This window comes from Carassius carassius, chromosome 16, assembly GCF_963082965.1.
Source record: "Carassius carassius chromosome 16, fCarCar2.1, whole genome shotgun sequence".
Classification (NCBI taxonomy): Eukaryota; Metazoa; Chordata; class Actinopteri; order Cypriniformes; family Cyprinidae; genus Carassius; species Carassius carassius.
In genome coordinates, this window is record NC_081770.1 from 12,036,796 (window position 1) to 12,049,068 (window position 12,273).

The following is a 12,273-nucleotide window of genomic DNA, read 5'->3' on the forward strand; positions in this document are numbered from 1 at the left end:
AAATGATAGGAATACTTTCATTTGGAGATACTTTCATTGTACTTCGGCATAATTTTTCTCTTATCTTGAGGACCACGATAGTAAAAAGTGGCTAATCGTTCCCTACTTTCCCCTATAAGTATTAGACATTTAATTTAATATTTTACAGCATAAATCTATATTATATACTAAAAAACTGCTGATTTAGAAGATTTAATAGTGTTATATAATATTATCAAGAAAAGTGATTATAATGGGAAATATACTTCATTGCTAGAATTAAAGTGTGACAAACTGCGAAATATTCTATTTAACTGCTTGCTTTCTGGGGCTTTGTATTCATGTTTGTGATGCTGAACTGCCTTTAGCAGTAGGGTGTCCATATGTGCTCTCTCCGTCATTCCAAACTTGAACGGAATCCACTGAAGAACTGACTCGACGCAAGTTTGCACATTATTGTGTTTTTTTTTTTTAACTTCCTTTTTTCACACTGCCTGAATTTTTATTCATTTATTTTTTATTTTTTTATTTTGTCACTTTGAGCTCCTTTGACCACATCCTGTAGACATTATCTCAGCAGGCTCAAATTTACCATTAATATTGTTATTGTGCATTTAGTGAGATTTAAAAGTTTGGATTGTGTATTTATTCCCTAATTTTATTAAATTCATCGCTTATCCATTATATTCTGCACTTTTTAATTTTTTAATTTTTTATTACTGAATTATGATATATGCCTAATAATAGCTTACATTTCTGAGGGGACAACACTGTTGTACAGTTTTTTATCTTACTGTTTGTATTGATAAGTCTTATTGTTTTATTATGGTTTAAAATTAAATGAAACTACATGTAGTATTTTTACCTCACTGTATTTAGACACATTTTTTGACCTTGACTGGACACTGATCTCGTCCCCTAGTGACTAAACCTGAAAACATATTTTCTGCAATGGCATTTTTTATTGTCACCATTTAGAGACCTATTCACTTTTATTTTAAAACCAGATTTTTAAACGACAAGTGCTGGCTTTTTTAATGCATAGCCCAGCCTACTCATATGGTTATAAGCTAAATGTTATTTAATCCTCTATTTAGGAACTTGAATTAAAAATTTGCTAAATTCAAATTTGCAAACGTTGGCTGTTTATTGAGAAATGACTCAAAAACTGTAAACTTTATTATTATTATTTTCTGTGTCAGTTTGTGCAGGTTACATAATTAGGCTACTCCAGGGATGGTGACCAGTGAGTGTGTTTTGCTGTGTCTCAATTGTCTCCATCCCTAATCAAACACACCTGAACCTAATCAGGGTCTTCCAGATCACTTCTTGTAGGCAGGTGAGATTCATCAGAGTTGGGTTACGCCAGGCCTCACTGGATCCTTAAAAACACATTTTCAAAAGATGCGTTTAAAACCTCCTGTTCCACTATATCAGTGTGTTTTTCTGCAGTGTATTGTGAGATCGCAGTTTGAGAAGATGAACGCTCGAGTGTGCTGCTCGTTGATTGCTGTTTTGTTGTGTCTCTGTGTGTGCTTGAGCACAACAGATGCCAAAAAACTTGCCAAAGGTGATATCTTTTAACTTCTTTACACAGTGCAAAGAAAATATGTAAATGATAGGCATACCCGTACAAAATATGACTTTAAGTACGTGCCGGACTATTTTAATAGTACATGTGTTCAGTTTTACTTAAGCGTTTTTTGTTGTAGGGGTGTCCCTGACTAAGGATTTTCCTCGTCAAATGGGATTTTTCGAGTCTTGGCGATATTCGACTGATAGTTAAATCCTGTGTTTGGGTGCGGAACAAAATACATTACAGTATACAAGTCAGACATTCGACTAACATAATTACTGATGTTAACACACAGGGAAAATGTGTAACGAACACCTTGCAGATATAAACAGTGTAAATGTTTTGTTTCAATAAACCGAGCTAACATTTAATATCGGTGAAACCATAATTTTATTTATTTTTACAATAGTGCTCACATATTACGTTAGCCTAAAATGTTTGCAGTTAATGTTCTGCATTTGTTTTGAGCTGTGTACGCTGAAGATGACCAGTAGAGTGACTCATTTGATTGCAAGTTTTTAAACCATGGGATTCAACTCCTGAAGTGATTCCTGTAGCTCAAGTGGTAGAGACTTGTGTTGTCAAGGTTGGGGGTTAGATTCCCTGGGAACACCATAGGTTGTGTTATATAAGTTGATAGCCTGAATGCACTAAGTCGCTTTGGATAAAAGTGTCTGCTAAATGCATAAATTTAATTTAACTCCTAATTTCATATAGAATACGCTTGTTATTTATACAATATAACGTTAATATTAAGACTTATAGGATATTTGCAAAAAGGGCCCGAATGCACGTGAACACATCTGCGGGGTTCTGAATGCGAACTCCTTTTGTGGACCAGTTCTTCATGAAACCGTGTGCAGAAACACTGCAGCTAAACTAAAAAAAAATGCCTATTTTCAATTAAGTATTTTATTTGTTTACTTCTCACAGTCTTGGGCATGTCAAAGATTAGTAACTACATTGGCTTTGATGCATTGATAGTTTTTGTGCAGCATTAGATTTTAATTTTTTTTTCTCCCCCATTTGTCTATGGTTGTTTTTGCCCCATTGACTTACATTATAACGAAAATCATGCATTCTTGATGGTTGGTGGTTTTCCTTGTTGGGAAGAGGTAAAATTTGTAATTTTTATGGTTGATCACTAGGTGGGACCATTAACCCTTTAGATAGGCAGTGTACTGTTGAGTTTGAGGTTTAAAGCATTTTCCAAAAATGTCGAAGATTTGTCACGAACTCCTTCCACTTTCCTGAAACGCAGAGAAAGTTGTGGCCAAAATAAGACTCCACTTTACCCCCAGTGGACGAAAATGTCCCCAACGACAAGGGTTAAATCATAAGTTCTTACGTATTTTTCCATTGTAAAGATCAACTTTATTTTATTTGCAGTACAACAAAATGTTCGTTTGGATGAAGAGTCATTACCAGGTATGTATGCCATCCATACTGAAGTCTTTGTCAAATTTAAGTGTTTTGTACTTCACTCATTTAACAACTTATAAATTCTGCATGGTAAACTGAATCAAGTCATAAAGTATCACCTTACATGTCCCTTGTGCAAGTAGTCTGACCACATGCATGTTTGCTACAAAATTGTTACTATAATATATTTTTGTTGGGTATAAAAATGCTTAAGACTAAAAAAGGGTGCCAAGTAGCACTAAAAGCGGTTCATTGGTTCGTAATCAGGCAACCACTTTACGTGCCCTTTAGCACCGATCTTTTAAATGCACTATACAACCCCTTCAATACCTCATTTTCACTTTACTTGTACAATGACTGAACCACAGAGAAGTTAATATTGCTGGCTACTGCATTTTTATATTCAGTAATATTTGTAGTAGGCCATCTCTTTGAAGAAGGTTTTCTGTTATGTGAATTGTTTTATTTGTTTGTTTATCAGCAAAGCCAGGAGTGTGCCCTGATGACAAAGACATGAAAAGACCATGTGTTGAGGACTGTTTTGGGGATCATCAATGTCCAGATGATGAGAAATGCTGCAGCTATGGATGTGGACATCAGTGTATGCCTTCATATACAGGTATTAATATTATTGATGTGTGGCTCTTTTGTTTGTTGACACGCATTATTTGGTTTACGAAGTGTTTTCTGTTTAATGGTCAAATTACTCAGAATTTACTCCTATTCCTGCATGCTTCATGAATGAGTCACATAGTCTTTATATTGCTATATTGTGAATTAAATGAGCTTTTACGTTTTTTCATATGCAGCGAGGCACTCCGTGATCTGGTTTCTCTATCATGTGTTTGTGTAGCAGAAAAGCCAGGATCGTGTCCAAAACCCGGTGATTCTGGACATTGTGCTGAGATGTGTTCTGGTGACAGTAGCTGTCCAAACAATCAGAAATGCTGCAGCAATGGATGTGGACATCAGTGTATGCCTCCAAATACAGGTATGTTATACAGAAGCACTGATCAGTTTTTTTTCCCCTTTTACAGGGAGTCATTTAGTGATCTGGTTTCTCTATCATGTGTTTGTGTAGCAGTAAAGCCAGGATCGTGTCCGAAACCTGTTGGACCCGGACTGTGTGTTGAGAAGTGTTCTGATGACAGTAGCTGTCCAAGAAAACAGAAATGCTGCAGCAATGGATGTGGACATCAGTGTATGCTTCCATATCCAGGTATTCCTATTTTATTAAAGTGTGTTTTTGAGGAAGGGATTTTGTGTGGAACAAGCCAGGAGTGTGTCCAAGTGAAAATCTTAGACCTAGACATTTCAGATATTAGTTTTACATGCATTCTAAATCCTAGATCTTATCAGGCACGTGCGGGGGGGGGGGGGGTGTTGGGTGTCTTAATGTGACAAATATGACACCTGACATCAAAGTGCAGTGTGAAGGAGATGGATGAATAACACTTGTAGCCTGTCATTTGTTTACATTGCAAAGGTGTTCAATTTTAAACAACTGCAACAGTAATATTAATCACTGTATTCCAGTGTATCAGTCGTTTAATGTTTTGGACTTATTGATTAGGTGCAAGAGTAGACCTAGTGATGGTTAAAATAATTAATGCTGAAATGGTAAATTATGCCTTGTTTCTAAATGGACAGAGTTGAAAGTAATAGAGCTGGGACCTGTTTCACAAAGGAGGTTCAACCAACTTTGAGTTTAAACTTGAACTCAAGAGTTTCCCCATCTCAGGGTAAGTCAACTCAGAGTTTTCCGTTCCAGAACAGCAATACTATAAAAAAAAGCCATTATCAATGGAGCGCTGATATTACGATTCACCATGGCAACAGCTCCTGCCAAAAATACATCCGCATACTTCAGACTCGATACAAATAAAGTGGAATTAACACGCTCTCTTAGCGATTGATCCGATTTACAGTAGGCTAAGTGCAAGTAGCTCTAGATGCTATGTACAGAAAAAATGTTCAGTGAAAATCATGATATTCTATTTACCATGTGAAAGTAGCAGTTCTTTGCAACAGACTAAGTATAAATAATAATTAGATGCTAGTTGTACTTTATACTGGCAGATATATTTGCACCTCAGTATTGATACATTAACCGGATACAATAATAACATTGTAAATGATTATTTATTACAATTATAAGTTCTATCATTATTAAACACTCGTTAGGCACTTTACTTACACTTTTAGAACCTTTTTTTTATTTTATTGAAAATAAATTCTAATGTGACATGATGGGAAAAAATGAGAAGAATGAGCTCTGCAAAAACCTGACTCGAACCCAATCAATCGTGTTACAAGCTAGTTTCCGTGCCAAAAACATTACTGCCTAGTGCCTACACCACTGAAGCCGTTATACACATGTGTCATTTAACCTAATGTGTCGATGGAGGGCGCAGCTACAGTAGATTTGCACTTAGAATAAGGTTTACCATTTGCATTAAGATTATTTGAGTGTCTATTACTATTACCACACTGGCGTATAATTGTTTTTTTTTTTTTTTTGGTAAAATGCACTTAAACCTGCACTTAGAGCCTGTAATCCCTGAAACTGTCTGCCTTGACTCTGATAACTCGTTAAATCCATGAAATGAAAGAGATAGAATATTTATTTACTCCAAATATATGAACTTACCTGTTTTAAATACTTATATATTTAACTTGTTCGTTTATGCCCAATATTAGTGTTAAACTGTTGGACTTTAAATGAAGTCTAATATTGATGTAACCTTATGTTGAATTGGTAACCTTATGTTTAATTCATTATTTTGTCAATGTCAATGTCCCCTTTATTTATATAGCGCTTTAAACAAAATACATTGCGTCAAAGCAACTGAACAACATTCATTAGGAAAACAGTGTCAATAATGCAAAAATGATAGTTAAAGGCAGTTCATCATTGGATTCAGTTATGTCATCTCTGTTCAGTTAAATAGTGTCTGTGCATTTATTTGCAATCAAGTCAACGATATCGCTGTAGATGAAGTGTCCCCAACTAAGCAAGCCAGAGGCGACAGCGGCAAGGAACCGAAACTCCATCGGTGACAGAATGGAGAAAAAAACCTTGGGAGAAACCAGGCTCAGTTGGGGGGCCAGTTCTCCTCTGACCAGACGAAACCAGTAGTTCAATTCCAGGCTGCAGCAAAGTCAGATTGTGCAGAAGAATCATCTGTTTCCTGTGGTCTTGTCCTGGTGCTCCTCTGAGACAAGGTCTTTACAGGGGATCTGTATCTGGGGCTCTAGTTGTCCTGGTCTCCGCTATCTTTCAGGGATGTAGAGGTCCTTTCTAGGTGCTGATCCAGCATCTGGTCTGGATACGTACTGGATCCGGGTGACTGCAGTGACCCTCTGATCTGGACACAGACTGGATCTGGTGGCCACGGTGACCTCGGAACAAGAGAGAAACAGACAAATATTAGCGTAGATGCCATTCTTCTAATGATGTAGCAAGTACATAGGTTGTTATGGGAAGTGTTTCCGGTTCCGGTTTACCTAATTAATGCAGCCTAAAAATCCTTTAACGGATTTGGATAATAAAAGCATATTAGTATGTTATGTGTATGCCAGGTTTAAGAGATGGGTCTTTAATTTAGATTTAAACTGCAAGAGTGTGTCTGCCTCCCGAACAATGTTAGGTAGGTTATTCCAGAGTTTGGGCGCCAAATAGGAAAAGGATCTGCCGCCTGCAGTTGATTTTGATATTCTAGGTATTATCAAATTGCCCGAGTTTTGAGAACGTAGCGGACGTAAAGGATTATAATGTAAAAGGAGCTCATTCAAATACTGAGGTGCTAAACCATTCAGGGCTTTATAAGTAATAAGAAATATTTTAAAATCTATGCGATGCTTGATAGGGAGCCAGTGCAGTGTTGACAGGACCGGGCTAATATGGTCATACTTCCTGGTTCTAGTAAGAACTCTTGCTGCTGCATTTTGGACTAGCTGTAGTTTGTTTACTAAGCGTGCAGAACAACCACCCAATAAAGCATTACAATAATCTAACCTTGAGGTCATAAATGCATGGATTAACATTTCTGCATTTGACATTGAGAGCATAGGCCGTAATTTAGATATATTTTTGAGATGGAAAAATGCAGTTTTACAAATGCTAGAAACGTGGATTTCTAAGGAAAGTTTGCGATCAAATAGCACACCTAGGTTCCTAACTGATGACGAAGAATTGACAGAGCAACCATCAAGTCTTAGACAGTGTTCCAGGTTATTACAAGCAGAGTTTTTAGGTCCTATAATTAACACCTCTGTTTTTTCAGAATTTAGCAGTAAGAAATTACTCGTCATCCAGTTTTTTATATCGACTATGCAATCCATTAGTTTTCAAGTTGGTGTGTTTCACCGGGCTGCGAAGAAATATAGCATCAGCATAACAGTGAAAGCTAACACCATGTTTCCTGATGATATCTCCCAAGGGTAACATATAAAGCGTGAAGAGTAGCGGCCCTAGTACTGAGCCTTGAGGTACTCCATACTGCACTTGTGATCGATAGGATACATCTTCATTCACTGCTACGAACTGATGGCGGTCATATAAGTACGATTTAAACCATGCTAATGCACTTCCACTGATGCCAACAAAGTATTCAAGTCTATGCAAAAGAATGTTGTGGTCAATTGTGTCAAACGCAGCACTAAGATCCAATAAAACTAATGGAGAGATACACCCACGATCAGATGATAAGAGCAGATCATTTGTAACTCTAAGAAGAGCAGTCTCAGTACTATGATACGGTCTAAATCCTGACTGGAAATGCTCACATATACCATTTTTCTCTAAGAAGGAATATAATTGTGTGGATGCCACCTTTTCTAGTATCTTGGACAGAAAAGGGAGATTCGAGATTGGTCTATAATTAACTAGTTCTTTGGGGTCAAGTTGTGGTTTTTTGATGAGAGGCTTAATAACACCCAGTTTGAAGGTTTTGGGGACATGTCCTAATGACAATGAGGAATTAATAATAGTCAGAAGAGGATCTATGACTTCTGGAAGCACCTCTTTCAGGAGCTTAGATGGTATAGGGTCTAACATACATGTTGTTGGTTTAGATGATTTAACAAGTTTATACAATTCTTCCTCTCCTATGGTAGAGAATGAGTGGAACTGTTTCTCAGGGGGTCTATAGTGCACTGTCTGATGTGATACTGTAGCTGACGGCTGAATGGTTGCAATTTTATCTCTAATAGTATCGATTTTAGAAGTAAAGTAGTTCATAAACTCATTACTGCTGTGGTGTTGGGAAATGTCAACACTTGTTGAGGCTTTATTTTTCGTTAATTTAGCCACTGTATTGAATAAATACCTGGGGTTATGTTTGTTTTCTTCTAAAAGAGAAGAAAAGTAATCGGATCTAGCAGTTTTTAATGCTTTTCTGTAGGATATGTTACTTTCCCGCCAAGCAATACGAAATACCTCTAGTTTTGTTTTCCTCCAGCTGCGCTCCATTTTTCGGGCTGCTCTCTTTAGGGTGCGAGTATGCTCATTATTCCATGGTGTCAAACTGTTTTCCTTAACCTTCCTTAAGCGTAAAGGAGCAACTTTATTTAAAGTGCTAGAAAAGAGAGAGTTCATAGTTTCTGTTACATCATCACGTTGTTCTGAGGTTTTGGATATGCTAAGGAATTTGGATACATCAGGAAGATAACTTAAAAAGAGCAGTCTTTTGTGTTAGAAGTGATGGTTCTTCCATACTTGTAACAAGACGTAGAATTTACAATTTTGGCTATATGAATTTTGCAAAGAACTAAATAATGATCTGAGATATCATCACTTGGCTGAATAATTTCAACACCATCAACATCAATTCCATGTGACAGTATTAAATCTAGAGTATGATTTCGACAATGAGCAGGTCCTGAAACGTGTTGTCTAACACCAATAGAGTTCAGAATGTCTATAAATGCTGATCCCAATGCATCGTTTTCATTATCAACATGGATATTAAAATCACCAACTATTAAAACTTTATCTGCAGCCAGAACTAACTCAGATGTAAAATCACCAAACTCTTTAATAAAGTCTGTATGGTGCCCTGGTGGCCTGTATACAGTAGCCAGTACAAACATAACAGGGGATTAATCATTAACATTTGTTTCTTTGGATGATGTTATATGAAGTACCATTACTTCAAACGAGTTATACTTGTAGCCTGCCCTCTGAGAAATCCTGAAAACGTTGTTATAAATTGAAGCAACACCTCCACCTTTGCCTTTTAGACGTGGCTCATGTTTATAACAGTAATCTTGGGGGGTGGACTCATTTAAAATAATGTAATCATCAGGTTTTAGCCAGGTTTCTGTCAAACAGAGTACATCTATATTATGATCAGTGATCATATTATTTACAAAAAGTGTTTTCGTAGAAAGGGATCTGATATTCAATAAGCCAAGCTTTATCATTTGTTTATCCATATTGCTTCTGTTTTTTATTTGTTGAACCTCAATTAAATTGTTAATCTTAACTTGGTTTGGACGTTTTTTGTTTTTTCTAGTTCGGGGAACAGACACAGTCTCTATAGTGTGATATCTAGGTGAAAAAGTCTCTATGTGCTGAGAATTAACTGACCTCTGTGACGGGAGGCAGCTAGCAGACGGTCGGTTTAGCCAGTCTGTCTGCTTCCTGACCTGGGCCCCAGTTAGTCAAGTATAAACACTAAGACTATTTGCCATATTTCTAGAGAGAAGAGTGGCGCCACCCCAGGAGGGATGAAGACCATCTCTTTTAAACAGGTCAGGTCTGCCCCAAAAGCTCGTCCAATTGTCTATGAAACCTATGTTATTCTGTGGGCACCACTTAGACATCCAGCCATTGAGTGATGACAATCTGCTATGCATCTCATCACCACGGTAAGCAGGGAGGGGACCAGAGCATATTACAGTGTCTGACATCGTGCTTGCAAGTTCACACACCTCTTTAATGTTATTTTTAGTGATCTCCGACTGGCGAAGTCGAACATCATTAGCGCCGGCATGAATAACAATCTTACTGTATTTACGTTTAGCATTAGCCAGCACTTTTAAATTTGCCAAGATGTCAGGCGCTCTGGCTCCCGGTAAACATTTGACTATGGTGGCTGGTGTCTCTATATTCACGTTCCGTACAATAGAATCACCAATAACTAGAGCACTTTCATCAGGTTTCTCAGTGGGTGCATCACTGAGTGGGGAGAACCTGTTTAATGTTTTGATCGGAACAGAAGAGCGGTGTTTTGACCCACGACTACGCTGCCTCACCGTCACCCAGTTGCCCTGCTGCTGGGGCTCTGTTTCCGGAACCGAACAATGTACAGGAATCCCTGAGCTAGACGCATCCAAAGCCGTCTCTAGAGCCCTAACATTTTTACTATCCTCAATTAAAGTTTGGATGCGTGTCTCTAATTCTGAAATCTTCTCTGTCAGCCTAACTATTTCCCTGCATTTATCACATGTGAATCCCTCATCAGCGACAGAGATAGATAAACTGTACATGTGGCAAGAGGTGCAAGAAACAATGATAGGAGAAGCCATTACTCACCGTGCTTGATGAAAATTCTTACTGTGGTTGTTTGAACTTGTGAAAAACTGGAGCGAGGGAGAGGAGAAAAGAAAACAGCGATAGGTTCGAATGAAGACTCTAATGACAAGCTAACGAGTGCTAACGCTTTGCAGGTGTACTGCACTCACGGAAATAAAATAAAAGTGAACGATCAAAGTTAATCTGATAAGATTGATCGATAATATCAGAAATATGGTGTGAATTGATCGATAATATCAGAAATATGGTGTGAATTAAGTTATATTTTACCACTTTAAAAAACAGAGAGTGATAGTAAGATAAAGATTCTAGAGAAAAAAATAAAATAAAAACAGCTACACGGAGCTACAATTTGCTACAGAAGGCCAACAGGAAGTAGAGAAAACGCTGTCCAACAGCGACACCTGCAGGCCCTGGTCAAATTTTATTTTACATTTTGTCAATTCATGGGTTCTATATATATGAAAGAAAAAATAAGAAATTTTGGTGAATTTGTTTAGTAAGATTTTCGTGTATTTTCAAATGTCTTATGCAAAGTTTTATACATGTTTTGTTAGAAAGATATTTGGTGCGCCTGCCCCTTTAAGGCGGCGCGCTTGGGGGGAAAAAAAAAAAAAAAAAAAAAAAAACCCCAAGCGAGAGTTGGTTTGTTCGGCTGTTCATGCTGAAACGTGAATTATCACCGTTGTAACCCGTGTTTTATTTATGGATCTACGTTGAAGAGACTGGAGTAGGTGCAGACAAAAAATAAGGGTTACAGACTGGTGGCAGCGGTGTTCAAGAGTTTCTGGAAGTTTCTCGGCTGAAGCATTCGATTACGAAGGCGCATTTTTTAATGCACCGTGAAGGGTACTGGTAAGTGCACACTTACCAGTCGTTAGATTAATTAAAGTGGATGCCATTACTACTCGCTTCATTACAAGTTCAACAGCAGCTGCAGTGAAAATGTCTACCGATTCTCGCGTGCTCCCCGCACGTGCTGCATCCTCTAATGAGACTGATAGTGATGAAAGTGCACCTACAGCGGAGGGCAGAGAGCACGCAACTTCTGCAAATCGCACTACAAGACTGCTGCACTTTAAAGTCGATCTACCACCGTGTTTTCATGGAGACGGTAGGGATAAAGACAGTTTTTCTTTATGGAAAGCCCGTTTAGAGCTTGCAGTTAAGGCCTGTGCGGATGCACAAACGCAAGATTTGGCCGCCATTTTGCCTACAAGGTTGAGTGGAGATGCTTTAGCTTACTGGCTGTCCCTGTCTCCTGACATACAACAGAGCTATGAACTGTGTGTTGCTGCATTAAATGATGTTTTTGGGAGGAAACAATTTTTGCTGCATTTTCAAACTTTTGTGAATGCCAGACCACGTATGCCCAAAGAACCTTTGGAAGTATTTGCAGCTGAGATCACAAGACTAGTTTTGGAAGCATTTCCAAATTATGGTGAGTCCGCCATTGCCATAGAAAGATTTAGACGGTTCGTAGCTGGTCTTGATCCTGTCCTCCAAGCAAAATGTCATGAACATGGTGCTACTAGCCTAGAGGAAGCTTTAGCTATTGCTTGCAAGTGGGAACGGGCACAAGAAGTTCTCAGACTTGCACCTCTTCCCCCTCTGAGTCAAAAGATGAGCCTGTCACCAAACTCATCTACTACCTTACCCAGTGAATCCCTTTCAGCTATGGTGTCCACAAAGACCACAGCATCTGGGGACATTTCGTCTGAAATCATGACTGCGGTGAAGCAATTGACGGCTGATG

The 12,273-nt window shown here is 38.1% G+C and overlaps 1 protein-coding gene across 1 annotated transcript in view; it reads left to right on the top strand.

Moving 5' to 3' along the window:
* Positions 1 to 12,273, top strand: part of LOC132159557 (balbiani ring protein 3-like) — a 286,577-nt gene that overhangs the window by 136,705 nt on the left and 137,599 nt on the right. The window contains exons 4-6 of the mRNA XM_059569101.1: positions 3,459 to 3,596; positions 3,831 to 3,968; positions 4,059 to 4,196. Coding sequence (XP_059425084.1) covers positions 3,459 to 3,596; positions 3,831 to 3,968; positions 4,059 to 4,196 — 414 coding nt within the window. The remainder of the gene's footprint in view (positions 1 to 3,458; positions 3,597 to 3,830; positions 3,969 to 4,058; positions 4,197 to 12,273) is intronic.